This window comes from Doryrhamphus excisus, chromosome 2 (assembly GCF_030265055.1).
Source record: "Doryrhamphus excisus isolate RoL2022-K1 chromosome 2, RoL_Dexc_1.0, whole genome shotgun sequence".
Lineage (NCBI taxonomy): Eukaryota > Metazoa > Chordata > Actinopteri > Syngnathiformes > Syngnathidae > Doryrhamphus > Doryrhamphus excisus.
Genome location: NC_080467.1, coordinates 30556864 through 30576809, shown reverse-complemented (window position 1 = coordinate 30576809; position 19946 = coordinate 30556864). Strand labels below are relative to the sequence as shown.

Sequence of the window (19946 nt, the reverse complement as noted above, 5' to 3'; positions counted from 1 at the left end):
ATTGGGTTGTGGACTCCTATAGAGCAGCTACACCTCATGATCTGAAACCTTGGCATGGTTTAACACCTAATAGCACATTGTCACTACGTTTAGAGTTTATAGGTCACAAAGGCGCCATCTTTCTAAACCATCTCGGCCAGCTTGATGGTCATGGATGGTCATGGATGGTCATGGATGGTCATGGATGGTGATGTCATCACACCTTAACAAATGAATCATACCGGTGGAGCAAATGCACCAGTGGTGAGGTGGGGTTGGGTGGAGAACCTCTCCAGTTTGTGCTCACACTGTAATCTATAATTAAAGAGAATTGAAAGTAGCGCGCCCATAAATGGACGATGGTTTTTCTAGCCGAGTGCTCGCACTCTGTACTATTTCTGTGTGCGACAAAACGCCACATCCAGCTACTAAAGATGAAGGACCGGATACTTTGCTCCTCATGGCCAAGGACTAGGAAACAAAAATGGCTGAACGGCAACAATAATAACAACTTGATGCCGGCACAGTGCTAAGGACAGTTTTGGGTATCGGTATATGGAATTGGAGAAGAGGCTGAGCATCAGACAAATATATGAATATATGAATATACAAATATGACGCAGTTTAACAAATAGGGCGCATCTGACTGATATGACTGATGCTAAATTGGAGTTATTGCTTGGAATTTATTAATACATTATACAATCATACTCCGTATGATCAATGCTCTTTATCGATTATTCATTTCTTTAACATGCATTTATTATGAACATTTAAAAACAGGAAGTGCCGTGCCTGCTTGTCAATCAAACCAATGAAGGGCACCAAAACTAAAAAGATGCGTGTTTGTTTTGCGCCTCGCTTGCTACCAAACAGGCTGGATGACAAGAGGGCTCACTCTGTGCATCGGTCTCAACATCTGGGCGTGTTGGTCTTATAGCAGCATGAACATGGAGCCTCCTGTCGGTCATTCAGTCGCTTTTTTAGCCAGTGGGGAGAGGCGGGGCGCTAGCAAGAATGCACTGGCTAGCGGTGTGGTGTCTGATGTATATATATATAAAACAACACGCCATACATCATCACTGCATTCATGACACAACGGGCCCGGAATAATGTAGACAAGAATACCCTTCATCGGGAGTCATTTGTGGACAGGACTACCTGTCAATCATACCAAACGCAATCCGCCATGACGACCTTAAAAAACCACAATGGTTGACTGAGTAACACCGCCCGCCTGCTTCCAAGTTAGCATCCAGATAATCATTGTCGGCTGTCCGTGTGTGTGTGTGGGGGGGGGGGGGGGGATCCCTAGGGGGCCATGATATACCGGAGCAGCTCTATACTGTACAGCGGGGACGGCGTACGGGTGGCCAGGACACATTTGGACTGCCACAAGGCCGAGAAGAACCATGTGCAAGATCATTGTAAATAAATGAAGACGTGTGAATTATTTAGACAAACAAACTGAGAATTCAACCTCACTTTTGAGAGGGAAATGGATGACGGCCATCATCCAAAAACAGCCTGCAAGCCAATCAGGCCACCATTTTATTTATTTACACAATGGGGGTCAGCGGGGATCAAATACTTTCTTCTTTTGAGGTTCGTAAAGTTCTACCTAGAACCTCATGAAGATCCAAGATTCCTGACATTTTCCAACGGTTCCTAAGATCCTGATCAGGAGTGTGTGGACCGTTCCTTAAACTGGATGATATCATTCCACGAGTTCCTTCCACAGTCTCCTCCATCATGCTAGTCTACCTTGACTGAATGCAGATGTTTCCAGGTGGTCCCCATGCAGTTGGAGAGGTCCACCCAGGGGTTGGAGAGGTCCACCCAGGGGTTGGAGAGGTCCACCCAGGGGTTGGAGAGGTCCACCCAGGGGTTGAGTAAAGGGTAACTCGTACTGTATCTCATCACTGCACCGTCTGCCTAGCATCTCAAGGGTCTCTAAACGCACCATTTTGCTCCCGCTGGTTGAAGATGAGCTATGAAGCCGATGCAGGCCACCACGTGGACGAGGAAAGAAGAAACGTCCATCAATATGCGAGCATCGTGCCTAATCAAAAAGGGGCTAATAAATCAGTCGGGCCTTGCGGGGTGCGTGTGGCCTTCAGACGCACTCGGAATTGAACTCCTCAAAGAGACGACTCGGCTCAAGGACTGTTGTCTCATCAGTCAGTAACGTGTTTCCAGCAGGTGGGACGAGGTGCTCACGGGAGAACGTGGAGCATGCCAGTGACGTCCAGCAGCAGCTGACATGGCGGTACACAACAATACTTCATGTCAAAGCAGATACACGTCACAAATACTAGGAAGATGATGGCTCGCTTCGGCGCCAACGGATGCTAAAGATGTCAGCCCAAGATTATTCCTGACAGCAATCTGGTGATAAAGGTTTGGAAGGCCGGCGTCCTCGGCTTGCTGACGGAGGGGGAGGTGCCAGACGTGGTATAATGTGACATGTTGATGAAGTGCTAGCATTGGACTTCAGGCCTAGCCGTGTACGTAGCGTGGCCAATGATGCTTATCCACTGCTGGAACGTCCCAGGAGCATCGGAGCGCCATCCATCCATCATCTACAGGCCCTCTCTTCACACATCTTCATGGATGGGAGCTGTGATGCCACCACGGCGTACACGTCGGCCCCGGGACATGAACCGTGGCTACTCATTAATGACCGAAAACGTTTCCCTATGCAAATGTCTGCGTGCGCTACACTAAATCTGGGAGCAGACATGCTGCAAAGGTAAAAGAATACATAATTCAAACCTGGGTTAGGTAACAAGAGACTGGGGGGGGGGGGGGGTGAAGGCGATATCAGAAGATGCCAGCTTAGGAGCTTCCACTTGGTACGACAGGTTGCTGGACCTATGGACCTATCTGCTTATCTACACCTTGCTTCACTAGAACTCCCAAACTGAGGCCATGTGGCCAAATCTGGTACACGCTGGGACTTCCATCCGGCCCGCAGACCTCATGAAACAAAGTGCTTCCAGCGATCCGCACCATTCCTCTGGCATTTGCCATTTTTGAAGTATTTTAGATGCCATCAGATTCACGAGCATAACCTTAAAGAGGCAGACGGCAGTCAAAGGATATCATTTTAAGTACAGCAAAGCATGCTGGGAAATGAGTCATCCGCCCATTCTGCCGCTGTAAGCTCTTCTGGGTTACATGTCACGGCCTGTGATGTCTTTGTGTGGCTTTGGCCTCCACGTGGAGAGATTGAGGAGAAACCAACAACCACAGCCAAGCAGGAATAAACCGACACGAAGAAACCGGTTTCCACACGACCAAGCATTTAGGTGTTGGAGAACACGATGATGACTTCCATCTATTATGTTCCATTTCCTCAATGGGATCGCGTTTGACCTTGGAAGTTGTCCACGCAGGCTGCATGTTCTTCCCGTGGATCTCCTTTCCACCAGACGCCACCTCCTCCACAACACAGTGCTGCCTTCAAGGGCTTCAAGCAACATCAAAGGCAAGTGGGAGATTTTGCATTCCTGTCAGAGCATTACAACCTCTGGAGCCCCCCCCCCACCCCCACCGGCGACGGCCTCGTGAAAAGAGAAGAAAAAAACATGGAGTCTTGCTTGTTCTTGAAGCCATCTTTCCAAATGTTTCCAAATGTTTCCAAAAGGGCTTCGGGGGAAGAGCCAATCAGGGAGGCAGAGTTAAGGAAGACACGTGACTCCTCCCCCCGTGGCTTTTTGGTAGAAGGACTCACGCTCACAGCCCCCCCCCCCCCCACCTTTTCTCCTTCCCGTGGGTAGGCAGCAGGGTGGTGTGATTTAGGCGGCGGCGAGGCTGAGATAACGGCGCTGTGTGTGCATCCATGTCTGAGGTCTCTGCACAAAATGTTATTTACTGCTCAGCGTGATGGGGGGGTGGGGGGGGGGGGGCGCATAGAGAAGCAAATTCAGCTGACCGTGCAAGACTCGAGAGACCAGGAGGAGGGTCAAACACTAGATCTCCTCAGTCGCTGCCTCTGCTGTGGTTTGTGGTGCCAACAGGTTATGGTGCATGAGAGGATGAGGAGGAGGAGGAAGCTTAGCGTCTCCACTAACAACTCGCCTGACTGATCACGGCACGGGACGGCACGGGACGGCACGGGCCGGCACGGGACGGCACGGGACGGGCATTTCACATCCCAAAAGCGAAAGCAATGAAATGTACAACGCTGCACTTCAGCACACCACGTGAAGCATCCAACCGGCGGCTTCCATCTTGGAACACATCATGCTAATGCTAACCACACACATCCCGGTTGCTTTTCTCCAGCAACGTGGGAACAAACACAAGATGTTGATGTCGGTTGTGGTAGTTTCAACATGTCTGGACAGGTTTGCCACTTCAAGTCCACACAGCTGCTTGTCAGGACTTTCTACTGCAGCCGTGTGTAAAGCAGAGTAAACAAACGCTTGTACAGGTTGATGCCGGACTAGTAGTCGATACAAAAAGTTGAGTTGCTGCTGGATGTTCATCGTAGCAAGTATGGAGGAGACGCAGATGGACGTCCACCTCCAGTTCTGTTCTTTGCAGTAATCATTTCACTGATGACTACTATGAAGGAACACAATATTTGGCTTAAAAGTACACGACAAGGCTTTAGGCATTATACATCTTATATAAACGTCTTTCACAGCCATTTGTACAGTATGTTTACTATGGGGGGGGGGGGGGGGGGGGTGCTCATTAAGACGACGATTTAAAAGGAGGCATTTACACTTCCCATTCTGTGTTTTCGCTCCTGGAAACTATGGAGCCATGTCTGAAACCTTGGCTAAAAGGAAAACAAACAGCGTTTGAGTGCTGTAAAATATTTGTTGGGTGACTTGACTGGTTTGTTTATTGTGTTGTGATTTGAGTTGCAAATGTTGCCCAAGATGTAAGAACTTCCTGGTCAACCCAAAGTACGCTTTATGTTGTACACGCCTGACTTGGCTAGTTGATGGAGATGCTAGGTTGGTGTACGGTGGCTTTTGCATTTTTAGCGTTTATTCAAATGGAAAGCACTGTAGAAGGACTCCAACCTGTGGAGCTGCACAGCAGTACTTCCAGTATTTATCAGGATCAGTTCTCCGGGTGATGCAGTGCGGTTGCGCATGAAAGAGTCGCTTTGATTGTGGGAGATGGCAGACATGCACCATGTTAGGATGTTAGGATGTCTGATGTGTGGATGGTGCCAAGCCATCCCGTGTGTGACCCAAGGAAGTGTGTCGTGACTTCCTGACTTCCTGACCGGGGGAACTTCCCTAGCAGTTAGCCAGCCTGCAGGGCTCACATCCGGCCGAGTGAAGCCAACAGCTGCAACAAATTGCCAGTTTGGGTCGGAACCGAGCAGACATAAGCTAGCCATGTGTGAGTGGTGTGTATGGGGGGGCGTGTGGGGGTGTCAGGCACACATACCAGTCGGTTGAGTCTTCTTCGTAGCATCTTGATGTCCAACTCCTCCCCCGGCTCGGCTTCCACACTCCGGGAGCAACTTTATGTCATGAATGTTAGTGAAGCAGCTAGCTCCTCGGCTATCTATCCTCTACTACTCTTCTAACGTTAGTTGGAGGCGCAAGAAATACCGCGGTGCCGCTACATCCTCTCCGTTGGGGCTGACTCCTCCGCCCGGTCACCATTCGCATCCTCTCCCGCTGCTGCTGCTGCCGGCGCCGGCGGTGGGACTCGGCGTGGCGGTTCGTCGGTAATTCCCTTCGAGGCTGGAGGTCGGAGCCGCCGCTGACATCTCGCTCGGCTCTGGCGCCCTGTTGCTGCCGCCGCAAGCCGCCGGGAAGGATCCGGTGAGGCGAGACTGGCCGCCTTTCGCGACGGTGATCGACGCCGGAACTTCGCTTCTCCCTTGACGCTCGCTTAGCTGGCCGTCTGCCGGCGGCTTCTTCCCCGCTGAGTGGTGGGGATGACCGGGGAAGCGGTAGCTAACCCCTCCCGTGGAAGGTGCGGCAACTTTACCCGTGACGGTGCATTGTGGGTAATGCAGTCGTGTGGACGACGCGACTCGCTTCCGCAATTGTCTTCCTGCTGAGGTTTGTTGTCACGTGGATGCTTTGTTTCCGTCAAACGTTAAGACCAACAACATTAAGAACTCGCTGTACTTATTCCAGCTTGCAACTAGCCAACATATATACACACAGGTACTTCCTGTCTTCAGCTAATGTGCCTCACACCGGCACTCTGTGTCCAAGCACCATCTAGCGGCTGGAACGTGAATGACATGTGTCATGACGGTGGACGTATGGCGTGTCATGTCATCATAGAGGCACCGTGGGACCGCGACATCCAAGACGAGTCCTCTTTCTTTTGTGGCGTTTGATATGTTTATAAAACATGTCACTATTCCACACCACATCACCCCCTCTGACGACCAAGACGTGGACTTTAGACGGTCATTTAAAGGGGGCGCCATTTTGCGTGCCTGTAGCTTTAATGCCAATGAGCCGTGTTTGTCTACACCTGCTTCAGACTGTCTCCAAGAGGCCTGCTACCATCACCGTGTTATGGTTCCATCACCGTGTTATGGTTCCATCACCGTGTTATGGTTCCATCACCGTGTTATGGTTCCATCACCGTGTTATGGTTCCATCACCGTGTTATGGTTCCATCACCGTGTTATGGTTCCATCACCGTGGTATGGTTCCATCACCGTGTTATGGTTCCATCACCGTGTTATGGTTCCATCACCGTGGTATGGTTCCATCACCGTGTTATGGTTCCATCACCGTGGTATGGTTCCATCACCGTGTTATGGTTCCATCACCGTGTTATGGTTCCATCACCGTGTTATGGTTCCATCACCGTGTTATGGTTCCATCACCGTGTTATGGTTCCATCACTGTGTTATGGTTCCATCACCGTGTTATGGTTCCATCACCGTGGTATGGTTCCATCACCGTGGTATGGTTCCATCACTGTGTTATGGTTCCATCATGGTTCTTTTGGTGTCATAGCTTGACTGACCTTCGCAGTTAATTTGCATGTGTGCTTTGCAAAGCTCTTTGGTTGCCATGGTGACATAAAACAAACAGAATCCTGCAGCAAAGTTCCCACTTTACCGCTAAATTAGATTTCTGGATGTGGAAAATGAAGTGTATTCTATTTACACAATTCCATCCCAAGATTCCACTCGTAGAGAACAAAAGTCAAGAAAGCCGGAAGGCGAACTTCAAATGATCATTATTATGTAATACCTGGACCTGGACGCCTCAGCATGTCAGTCAGACCGGAGAGGACCAGGCTTGTATGCTGGACTCTACCGCCACCTGGTGGACACAGGAAGAAGGGTTGGAGATCGTCTCATAAATGGGAATACCACGAAAACGTTCAATATTGTTTGTCACTCATTTCAGAATGTGAAATTGATATCTTATATAGATTCATCACACATAGAGTAAAACTCTTTGTTTTATATATTTGTTTCCTGAAATGTTGATGGTTGGCTTAAAGATCAGGAAATGAGAATATTGTGGAAATCTTGGGAAGTCATGGTGTCACTCTCTCTTCCACTAATGACCTCCAAGAACCTGCAAAGGTATCTTCAGTCTGGGTCAGATGGCGACACTACCATGGGGAGATGCTGACCCGGCAGTGTCCAGAAGACCATGATGGACCACATGTAAGCCCCAAGACCACATGTAAGACCTTAGACCACGTGTAAGCCCCAAGACCACATGTAAGACCTTAGACCACGTGTAAGCCCCTAGACCACATGTAAGCCCCTAGACCACATATGTCGACAGAGGGCCGAAGCCCTGCAGGTCTTCTTTCCAAGCATTTTCTCCAGCAGGTGATTTCATTGAGGGCCTCCTTCCCCCAAACCAAAGGAGGTTCATCATTCCAATCAGCTGTTTAAGAACCACCCTAGTGTCCCGGCCCCCCACGGCATGAGTTTGACACCCCCGGCTTAAAGGGTGGACCTGCCGGATTAGGACTATTAATACCGCTCTGCTCTCCTCGATAAGCCAGTGCACATAGTCAGTGTGAGATTGCTGCAATGCGCACATCGACCAGGAGGTGGCAGTGCAGCAGCATGAATGGGGTGACTAGGCTGTTACTAAGCTGTTGCTTTACCGAGCAGACCAACTATGATGTCAACTTTTCTTGGTTCCACAGCATTGAACTCTTCTTCATATTCATAAAGCTCACATCTAATATGTCACATTAAGAAGAAATGATGCCTGCATAGAGGCCTCAAGACCCCCACCCCCACACCCCCACGTGACCCCGTACAGGATAAGTGGTGTATAAGTGTGAGTGTGGGGTGTGCATGGTAAGAATACAAACATGGCGCCCTGAGCAGGGTGCAGCTACTAGCTACTAGCTATTAGCAATTAGCTGCATGTGCCGGGCATTCCCTTGTGCGTCCCCGTCCTACTTGTGAATTTAAAGTGACAGCCTCCGTGGAGGAGTTGGGAGACTTCCCCGGCCATCTGTCTTGGAGGAGCGCCCCCCCCCTCCCCCCCCACGACCCCCTTTTCCCGCCCTGCACGCATCCCTCATTCCCACACTGGGCCTTTGTCAGCAGTTCCTGTCCCTGGACTAGGCGTGGCGTGCGCGGAGGCCGGGGGCGACCGTGGGTGCTTTCAGAGGCACCTGCAGACGGGACAAAGGGCCGAGGGTGCTGAGGCTGAAGACAGATTGATGCTTTGTGCGCTCGCCCGGGGAGAGAGAGAGAGGGAGAGAGAGAGAGAGAGGGTGGTGTGGTGGAGCGAGTGGGGGAGAGTTAGCTGAGAAGTTTTCTGGGAGGATTTTCAGGGGTGATGGTGGTGGTTGGGGGGCGGGGGCGGGGGAGGGGGGTCTGTCACTCCAGCCTGTGTGAGTCCGAGCTTTTTGGAGGACTGGGAGAGATTGACAGCTTTTGTGGGCCGCACCCCCGCACAATGGTCATGCTTTAATGGGCGCTGAAGCTCGGAGAGGAGCTTTGGGGTCTCGGAGGGGAGGGCGCTGCACGGTGGCCGCCATGGCGGTGGGGTGGTGGGGGGGTAAAGGGGGACCAATTGATGGGTATTCAGCGGCAGGCTCGTTATTGGCTGAATGCGTCCAGTGGAGGAATGCAGCAGCATCAATTAGGATGTGTTTGTAGATAGCAACGCCAGGAAGAAAAAGTCTTTCTCTCCTTTGCCGGGGGGACAACACGGTCCGACTATGGGGGGTGTCACGGCCACAAAGCCTTTTTGTGGCGCTCTCTCCATTACATTAGCAGTGCAATATGTAAGGTGGGGACTCTTTTGATTGAAATTAAGTGGAAAAAACACTAAATCCTATTTTTATTCAGCAGGGATAATGGCGTTATACTCTATAAAGGTCTTTAACTACTTATCTGCGGCTCCCCTTTCACTGGGGCCCAGTGTCTTACTCCCTTTGGGGGCATTCTATTTCTTCAATGGCCGAGGGTCAAAGACAGTCTGTTAAACAGAGTCGCTTGTCGCCTTAACTGCCGCATCGCTTCTAATTGTGTATCGGTGGCTCAGGGGTCTGTGGAGGTGTCCCCCCCAAAGAAAGGAGGAGCGGATGCGAATTTAAACAGTATCTTGTAAGGTATTGTTTGGAGTGGGCTCGGGCCACCACTTCAGCCTCGGAGGCTCTTCTTTTTCTTTCGCTACGACGTCCAACACGCCCCCGATAGGACGAGGGAAGCACCTTTGGTGGCGATCCCATGTGGAGGTTGACACGCCGTTCCGTGGACTGATTAGCGCTAATTAGGCTGCACTTGTTAGAACCCGTATAGGAAGCAAAGAAAGGCCAGGTTATCTTCACATGCGTACGTCTCATAGCAACATGTTGGGCTGGGGGGGGGGGTCAACGTCGGGGATGGGACCCTTTTAATAATACGCCCATTCAACAGGTCACGCCCACCGTGCTAAATTAGCACTTAGCTTGATATGCTGTGGAATGGGACAATAGAACGTTGAGCAACAAACTTGTTGCCCCCCCCCCCCGGTCTTCCTGTCTCACATCGAGTATGGATTGTGGAGGAAGGGCAACAAAGTACTTTTTTGTCTGTGTAAAAAGTGTAATGATAACCATAGAACAGGAAATGCCACTTCATGCAAGGTGGGAAAGGGTCTTGCTGTCCGCCACTAGTTCAAAGTCCTCCCTCGTTTTCCACAAATGACTTCCTGCTAATGACGGCTGTTGGTGGTGGACTACGGTCTATTACAAGGAGCGCTTGATTGGCTCACCTGCACAGTACGGGTCATCTCATTTTTAAATGATGAGCTATTTTTAATGTGGTGGGATTCATGGCCCCGCGGCCCCTCCCCCACCTCAACATCGCCAGAAGACTGACGTGACCTTCTTTGAAGACGTGGACATCCATCACGGTCACGGCACGGATCGCGTTTGACCGTGGAGGTTCCAGCAAAGAAAGATCCCAGACGGGAATGTCGTTCCGACCCCAAAGGAAGCCGCCATTTGCCACAAGACGCTGCAGATGCGGCGGGAGCTTTTTAGCGGCAGCTAAGCGGCAGGAACCTCCGGCAGAAAGGTGTGGGTGTTCAATGCCGGCAATTACGCCTCATTTCAAGCCCAATGTGCCCAATTTGCATGCGGTGAAAAGGGCCAACCGGAGTGGCATGAACCGGGGTGAAAAGTGCACTAAATGGGGGCAAAACATGGCGACGCGCAGAAAAGGCATCTCCGCCGCCATTGATTGTGCGATTGTAGAAGGAAGGCACGGGCCAATTAAAGGCGCTTCTTCTGCACGTGAAAGAATTGGCAGGTTTTTATGTCAGCATGGGCGCCATCGTTTGCAGCAATATGGACAGATGTCTTCTTCATACACGGCTGTCAATTGGACCGGGGGGGGGGGGGGGATGGATGAAGAGACGGCGCTTCCTGCCCTGAGTACTGAGGGGGCACAAGAGGAAGAGGCTGCGAGAGCGAGGGAGGGCGTGGAGGGGGGGGGGGGGGGGGGGACATTTCCCCGAAACACCAGTTGATGGCTTTGAGCCTGCTCTCTGTCTGGATGGGACCCCGGCAAACACAAAAGGGGGGGCTCCAGTCAACGCTTCGTGAATGTTGATTTTTTGCAGCGTGCCATGGAGATCCAGAGCAGGTGTGGGAGAACTCTGATGTCCTCTCCGTCCAAAGAACTTCTCCTCGGACGCTTTAATCCCCCCGTTCGGTCCCGGGTGCCGCCCAGCCGGGCACGGCTCGGGTGGCAAAGGCCCGGAGGGAGGTTCCCACGGTGGGGTTTTTAAGGGTACAGGTGTCTCGAAGAAACGAGGGTGGCCCGGGGCGAGGAGGGGCCGAGCACTGGCCCGTAGCCCACCTCAATGGGGGGATCCCAGGGCCGGGCTCAATAGGCCGGGTTCCACTTGATGGGGAGAGAAAGAAGCGTTTTAGTGGCTGCCCAGCAGGAAAGATCTGCTTGTGGGAGACCTCTTTGAGGACCGGGTGTTTGTCTGAAGGCTGTCACAGCAGATGAGTACTCAGCAAACAGCGTGAACAAGGATTTGAACCAGAAAACCAACAGAGCCTTGACAATATTGTGATTGGGCCGTGTCTCCTTCAAGGGGCCTGAAAGCTGAATTGAGAGCAGGAACAAGTGCGCATTGAGCCAGGGCCCGCCACGCCTTTGGGACGTGTGTGGGGGGGGGGGGGGTATGCAAAGTCATGTTAATCTCCTCCTTTTCTTGCCCACCTGAAAAGACCACAAAGTCAAACTTGAATGACCCAAGACGGACGACCGCTTGTAAAATTCCCAAAGTGGAAAAAGACGTGACAAAGAGTTTGTTGATGTTGTTTTTCTCCCTTTCTCGCCCGCTTTGATGGCGGACAAAGGACCGGCCAAAGGCGTCCAATCTGGACGGCGCACGCCAGATAAGTGGAGTTGTTCCCGGCGCCTCCGTCTTTGTCTTCCACAAAATACGCTCGGCGTTATTCTTTGACACGGAGGTCCTGCAGAACTGGTGGATGAAAGCCATTTGCGCCTCGGCCCGTTAGCGCCGTCAAATGACCAAGCCACAAGCGGCATCAAACACTGGGCAACACGGCTTGCAGCGTTGGAGCTGACAAAATAGTTGCTTGAAGAAAAACAACACGCCAACACGCAGGACACGCCCACTGCGCCGTGTGGGCATACACATGTCCATAACAATACTCACGGCAAGAAAACATTCTTGCCGCAAGGCATGCTGGGTAGCTCCCAACATAATATGTTGATTGTGTCTCCAGAGAAGTGAAGGATGAGGAGTTGACATATCCCATCTTTTACTCTTGGTACTGCTGCCACAGCACCCAGCATGCCTTGAGGGCATCTTTGCTTTTTATGCTTTATTCTCGGGCTGCGACTAAGCATTACTGACTAACCTCTTAATTGGTCCATCATCCATCCATCCATTTTCTATGCCGCTTATCCTCACGAGGGTGGGGGCATGCTGGAGCCTATCCCAGCTGTGTGGGTACACCCCGGACTGGTGGCCAGCCAATGGCGGGGCACATATAGACTATTCAACCTCGCATTCATTCCGTGGATTTCTACTTCTTTTTACACTTGCAAGGCGCTCCTGTGGGAAAAAGGCTGCGATGGCGTCGGTCACCGGGACGGCGAGCGCGACGGAGGCAGATCAGAGCGAAGGCAAAGCGATTATGTTTCCGCCGTGACTCGGGACTGGTTCAGCCGGCTTTGCCCCCGTTTGCCGGCGAGCGGGAGGCGTGCACAAAGGCCGGTGTTGTCTCCTGGAGGAGTTGGGCTAACTTTGAAGAGAGGGGCTTGTGATGGAATGGGCCGGGAAGGACTGTGAGCGCTCCATTGAGAGCGGGGGGCACGCTGGATTAGCTTGATTTGCCTGTGAATGGGCCGCCCCCATTCTTCCTGTTAGGGAGCTGTCACATTCTATTCACCCACTGAAAACCTCCTTTTATCAACCTTTTCCCAGTGAAAGTGAACAGGCAATCAATAACTGAATTGAGGCTCGGGGGGGAAAGTCAAGCAGAATGATATGGGCCTGTTATAATGGGGGGGGGGGCTAATGGGAGAAAAAGCAGATCAACTGATGTCATCTTTACCAGCAGATGCTGTGGAGGCGCAAAAATAATAGATGGCACATAATCGTCTACTTAGACCACTGCTTACATCATCCATTCAACAATAATACACCAATGCTACGGAATACACCTAATCCAGGACCATACACCTATCCTGGATCATACACCTAATCCAAGACCATACACTTAATCCAAGACCATGCACCTATCCTGGATCATACACCTAATCCAAGACCATGCACCTATCCTGGATCATACACCTAATCCAAGACCATACACTTAATCCAAGACCATGCACCTATCCTGGATCATACACCTAATCCAAGACCATGCACCTATCCTGGATCATACACCTAATCCAAGACCATACACTTAATCCAAGACCATACACCTATCCTAGATGATACACTTAATCCAAGACCATACACTTAATCCAAGACAAAACTGTCACTTTATTTGACATATGAATTACGACATTATACTGTGTGTGTGTATATATATATATATATATATATATATATATATATATATATATATATATATATATATATATATATATATATAGTGTATGTACATATAGTATATAAAGTAAACTTTACGTCCTTTTTGTGACATCATGATGACATCATCAAAAGAGCTCCATAATAATAGCAATGAAAAAACCGCAAGCAAACAATCTGTGCCGCCTCCCCTTTCCTGCCCCCACATTGTGTACTGGTTTGACGGTGTTGACCTGAATGTGTCATCGTGTGTGTAGGGACACCATGATGGAGCCTCAATGTGGGGGCCTGCCTAGAAATACATCCCATAGATCCCACGGTGGAGGACGGCGTCCGTCGTCTAACAACACAAGACCGACCCCAAGGTTTCGGTCCCCTCATAGGGCTCTTCACACCTTCTTTGGGTCTTCTTTGGGTCTTCTTTGGGTCTTCTTTGGGTCTTCTTTGGGTCTTCTTTGGGTCTTCTTTGGGCCGTCCTTCAGCCGCTCGGAGGAACTTGGCGGCCCATCCACGTCAAGGCGGGAAATACGGCAACCTCCCTCACTCGCTGCAGAACAGCACAACCCTTCTTACACCTTACACTAAGTCCTAAGTGCTACATTTAGTGGAATAAAGTCCTACAGTTAGTAAAATAAAGTCCTACATTTAGTGGAATAAAGGCCAACATTTAGTGGAATAAAGTCCTACATTTAGTGGAATAAAGTCCTACAGTTAGTAAAATAAAGTCCTACAGTTAGTAAAATAAAGTCCTACATTTAGTGGAATAAAGGCCAACATTTAGTGGAATAAAGTCCTACATTTAGTGGAATAAAGTCCTACAGTTAGTAAAATAAAGTCCTACAGTTAGTAAAATAAAGTCCCACATTTAGTGGAATAAAGTCCTACAGTTAGTAAAATAAAGTCCTACATTTAGTGGAATAAAGTTTTCCATTTAGTAGAATAAAGTTTTCTTGACTATTGTGAGTTTTCTCTACTTTGCTATGGCCGCTTTGGGAAAAAATATCACACATTTAGCGAAATAAAGTCCCACATTTAGTGGAATAAAGTCCCACATTTAGTAGAATACAGTCCAACATTTAGTAGAATAAAGTCCAACATTTAGTGGGATAAAGTTTTACATTTAGTAGAATAAAGTTTTACATTTAGTAGAATAAAGTTTTACATTTAGTAGAATAAAGTCCTACATTTAGTGGAATAAAGGCCAACATTTAGTGGAATAAAGTCCTACATTTAGTGGAATAAAGTCCTACATTTAGTGGAATAAAGTCCTACATTTAGTAGAACAAAGGCCAACATTTAGTGGAATAAAGTCCCACATTCAGTGGAATAAAGTCCTACATTTAGTGGAATAAAGTCCCACATTTAGTGGAATAAAGTCCCACATTCAGTGGAATAAAGTCCCACATTTAGTAGAACAAAGGCCAACATTTAGTGGAATAAAGTCCCACATTCAGTGGAATAAAGTCCTACATTTAGTGGAATAAAGTCCTACATTTAGTGGAATAAAGTCCTACATTTAGTGGAATAAAGTCCCACATTTAGTAGAACAAAGGCCAACATTTAGTGGAATAAAGTCCCACATTCAGTGGAATAAAGTCCTACATTTAGTAGAACAAAGGCCAACATTTAGTGGAATAAAGTCCCACATTCAGTGGAATAAAGTCCTACATTTAGTAGAATAAAATCCTACATTTAGTGGAATAAAGTTTCCCATGTGTAAAGAAGTTCTGAACGTGGTTATGGAGGTGCGTTCTTCAACACCGTGAGGTCCTTTTGGCCGTCAGACATCCCGTCAGGCCAACTCCTCCGTTCCAAAAAACCAAAGTAATTTTGCTAGTTTAGCGAAGGCAGGGAGCCTCCTTGGGGGGGGGGGGGGGCTGCCCGGTTCCCGACCCCCGCCTGATAGGAGATGTGGGCAGAGCGGGAGTGGATATGAATGGATGGATTTCTTGTAGTAATATTTCTCCAATGTAGGCGATGGTTTGTGAAGGCATTCATCAGCAAATGTTCCCCCTTTTTCCCGCTGGGTGGAGAAAAGGAATGAGATGATTGGGCCCATCAATCAGTTTGGTAATTGACGAGCTAATGGCCGCACACTTCATTGAGCAGGCTGATTGTCGCCTGTCCTTCCTCCACAGCCGCGGCTTGTCTGGCGGACGCAAGGTGCTTTCCGTTCTCCGAACCATCTTTAAAGCCCCTTCACGCCAACTTTTATCATCTGGGAACGTCGGGCTTTTCCCGGAGTCATTGTCAGCCATCCGTCTTGCGTGCACGGCCAGGTAGACGATAAGATGAAAAATGGCTGCTGGCCCCGCCAAGTGGCAGCCAGCTTCCACGGAACAGCAATTATTCATCTATTCCCCCAGCTCATGCACCCCTCCCTCCAAAAACACGGGCTGGGCCGGGGGTGCCCGTGCCACGGTGCAGGGGCGGCTCATGGCGGCTTCATATTTAACACCAATCTGGTGGTACGGGGAGATCAGCGCCACACTGAAAGAACGCAGTAGAAAAAGAAATAGAAAACTGGGTTGTCCAATCATTTAGTGACTTTTTACGTCTTGCAGGAAAAGCATAATTATTTGATAAATGAAAGGAAAAAGCCCCCCCCCCCCAGCCTGGCTGAAGCCATAATGCCAGCACAGGTTTTACCCATAAAAGAAGAAAGTGAGAGTCAGAGACCGGCTGGGCCGAGGGGGGGGGGCTGAAGGATGACTTTATGACGGCGAGGGGGCAGCATGAAGGCCTTGCTAGGGCCTTGCGGGGAGCTGTCAGCTTCTGAGGGGGGCCGGCCCGGCCCCCGGGATGCCCCGTCACCACGGAGAAGCCCTGGAATGCGGCGGCGCACAATGAGCCCCCGGGGGCTCAGAGGGCACTCCGATTTGATAACCACATTAAAGTCCCGGCAACATCTGCTGGGGTGCGGGAGAAAAGCCTACTGGTGAGGCTTCAACCCCCCCCTCTGCCCCCCAAAACTGGGATCATTAACCCTCAGCCCTGTGAGAGAAGGGGGACAACAGCTCTCTTATTTGTCAGCCGCCCCTCGCAGGCCGGCGGGGGCTAATATTTTACCAGAAACAGCGTGAGAAGAGAAGCGGCCGTGGGCGCCTTGGAGGCCACATTAGCGGCACGCTACTCAGCCTTAAACCCACAGCATAAACATTTATGTTGCCCTGTGGCCCCCCCGTACCGCCCACCATCCTTTGTAGACGCGTCCTCGTCTAAGCAGCATGAAGACTAGAAAATAAATAAATATTACCTTCTTGTCTACGTGGGCACGAGATGCACGGATGTCAACTGACTGTCAAGCTGCACCCGCTCAGATCTTCTTGGTCTTTATCTTCTTGGTCCAACAAAGCGAGACAAACGTACAGCTGCTACGTCTTCATGGGTCCTAAGAGAAACATGGGAAACAAACAAGTTCCCATGTTTTTAAATGATCCCTCATTTCTTCTTTAGGAATAAAATATAAAAATATCAAATATCTCTGGCAAGTATGACTTTTGTCCTCCATGTTTACCTGCGAGAGAGAACTGATTAGCATCCTGTCTGCTCAGCCAATCACCACTCAGAACTCAGCCAGGATGCATTCACGGTCTCACACAAAGTTGGTTTTAGTAACTCCTTACAAAGACGTGCATTGTCCCCACTCGGGTGTTCAAGCAATATTCCAGCTTTGCAGCAGCATGCGGCTCTGGAGCCGTGGGTTGCTGACCCCCGTGCTAGACCAACACACTGGTGCAAGAGTCTTAACCGGAACCAGAAGAGGAGGTCATATCTGACCCGGGTGGAACCCGTCAACCCAGGGGAACTCTAACAAGTGGAATGGGAGGTGGAGCATTTCCTTATCCATCACCCCCCCACTCAGTCTGGGGGGGGGGCTTCTCTTTGCTGATATGTATCTATGCATAGTGTAACTGTACTACTACTACTACTACTATATACTACGATACGCTAAAACCACATTAGGAACATCCAGTGTCATGTTTGGTCCGAGGCCACGATGCCGATGATGCTGATGATGCTGATGATGCCGATGATGCTGATGATGCCGATGATGCTGATGATGCTGATGATGCCGATGATGCCGATGATGCCGATGATGCCGATGATGCCGATGATGCTGATGATGCTGATGAAGGATGCGGGAATAACAGGTGTCCCGCCACAAAGGGAAGGGCTTCCAGGATGCTGTGGTGCATGGTGGGTCAGCGCCAAGCACAGGTTTCAAAGCGGGGGCCACCTCTCTGTGATGAATAATTAGGCCAACAAAGGCGCCGAGGGGATGAGTGGCTGAGGGATGAAGGAGAGGACGCGGAGGGCCTAATGCGGCGACAACAGATGCGCTGAGGAGGGGAGGGGCTTTTTCTTCTCCCCATGCGTCATAGAAAACATCATCCTAAATGTATTCCCTGGAGATGAGGGCCTGCAGGAGGTGCCCCCCCCCATGCACAAGGTCCTCAAGTGCCTCCACACAAGTAATCCCATTCAGTGCAGCTCATTACATGGGCAATTAAGTGCTGGGGTGGAGGTGGGAAGGAGTGTGTTCATGCAAGTGTATGGGATGGGGGGGGCAGCAAGGGCCTATCATTGAAGCACATTTTAAGTTGCGATCCAATTCCCCCCTCCCCCCGTCCCCACCCTGCTCCTTCACCTGGGCCGGGTCTCTATGGACACCTGCCTCTCCTTAATGAAGATCCATGGCTTCATTTCCATTTCTGGAGTCATATCAGAGAGTGGCAAGCACAAAACGGGCCTGTTTCCGTGGAGGCCCGGAGAGCCGGATAGAATGACACGGCTAAGTGCTCCGGCAGAGCGGGCCAGCTGCAGGAGCCTGAAAAATAAGGATTTGGTTGGGGCGGGGGGGCAGGGGGGCTGGGATGGAGAGGGCTTGATGTTTGGATTGGCCACAATGGCAGCCGTGTGCTACCTTGGCACTAATTAGGCTTCTGCGGGACCTGAGGAGGTGCAGCAGGAGGAGGAGGAGGAGGAGGACCGTGTGGACGCACGCCTCCCTTCTTACGGGCAGGACACACTCTCACCATGCCACAACATTAGGTACACCCGCACAATGGCCTGTCGTCTAGGACACGCTGTCCGACTTTACTTGTAGATGTCAAAGCTGATATGAGTTTTGATTGGCAGGGTTGATCGATATATTTCTCAACTATGGATGGATGGATGGATGATGGAGGGATGGTTGGATGGATGGATGGATGATGGAGGGATGGATGGATGGAGGGATGGTTGGATGGATGGATGGATGGATGATGGAGGGATGGTTGGATGGATGGATGGATGGATGATGGAGGGATGGTTGGATGGATGGATGGATGGATGACACAAGAAATCTGGCGGGAAGACGCTTCACTCTGTACATTATTTCAGCACCGTGGCACGTTTGTTCCATAGAACGACAGCATGAACAGAGTGAGCCCTCTTCCCAGTCATCCAGTCTCTTTGTCTGGGTGGGGGGAGGCGGGGCCGCTAGCATACACACACATAGTGCAGCCATGTGAGCCGTCTCTTGCAAACACGGTGGCGCTAGCGTTTCAGGTGGCTGATTAGCGAAGAATGTGGTACAACCAGCATGCCAAATGTTCATTCATTCATTTTTACCACTTTTCCTGATGAGGGTCGCGGGGGTGCTGGAGCCTATCCCAGCTGTCTTTGGGTCGCGGGGGTGCTGGAGCCTATCCCAGCTGTCTTTGGGTCGCGGGGGTGCTGGAGCCTATCCCAGCTGTCTTTGGGTCGCGGGGGTGCTGGAGCCTATCCCAGCTGTCTTTGGGTCGCGGGTGTGCTGGAGCCTATCCCAGCTGTCTTTGGGTCTCGGGGGTGCTGGAGCCTATCCCAGCTGTCTTTGGGTCGCGGGGGTGCTGGAGCCTATCCCAGCTGTCTTTGGGTCGCGGGGGTGCTGGAGCCTATCCCAGCTGTCTTTGGGTCGTGGGGGTGCTGGAGCCTATCCCAGCTGTCTTTGGGTCGCGGGGGTGCTGGAGCCTATCCCAGCTGTCTTTGGGTCGCGGGGGGTGCTGGAGCCTATCCCAGCTGTCCTTGGGTGAGAGGCGGGGTCCACCCTGGACTGGTGGCCAGCCAATCCCAGGGCACATATAGTAATATGTAATCATCATCAACATGAGCTGTCTTTCATCCTCCATGCAAAAACATCTGCAAAGGAGCCACACCGACCCCCTCCCTCCCCAAATCACCTCCCCCGACCCCTGCTCTGCCCTGTCCACTTGGCCCGGTGCAGGTGGTGAGCGTGTCTTTCAATAAAGTGGTCCAGACTGGGGACTCTGCTTGTTAACACGTTCTAGCTCACTGACTCTTCTCAGGACCACTGGGGTGTTTGGGGGGGGGGGGGGGGGGGGGGGGGTGGAAGGTGAGGAGGAAGAGGAGGGGAGTAAAAACAAACAGCAAAAAGAGGATCAAAGGTGAATTATTTTTCATATTAGCGCCCCCCCCTCC

The 19946-nt window shown here is 50.7% G+C and overlaps 1 protein-coding gene across 2 annotated transcripts in view; it reads right to left on the bottom strand.

Moving 5' to 3' along the window:
* The window catches only part of atp11c (ATPase phospholipid transporting 11C), a 31807-nt gene extending 25275 nt beyond the window's left edge, over positions 1 to 6532 (bottom strand). The window contains exon 1 of one of the 2 annotated variants that reach the window (XM_058055328.1): positions 5565 to 6532. In XM_058055328.1, the coding sequence (XP_057911311.1) occupies positions 5565 to 5624 (60 nt within the window). In that variant the 5' untranslated portion in view covers positions 5625 to 6532. Of the gene's footprint in view, positions 1 to 5397 lie in introns of both variants that reach the window. The other variant, XM_058055348.1, reaches the window with a different exon arrangement.
* Between the last annotated feature and the right edge of the window lie 13414 nt (positions 6533 to 19946).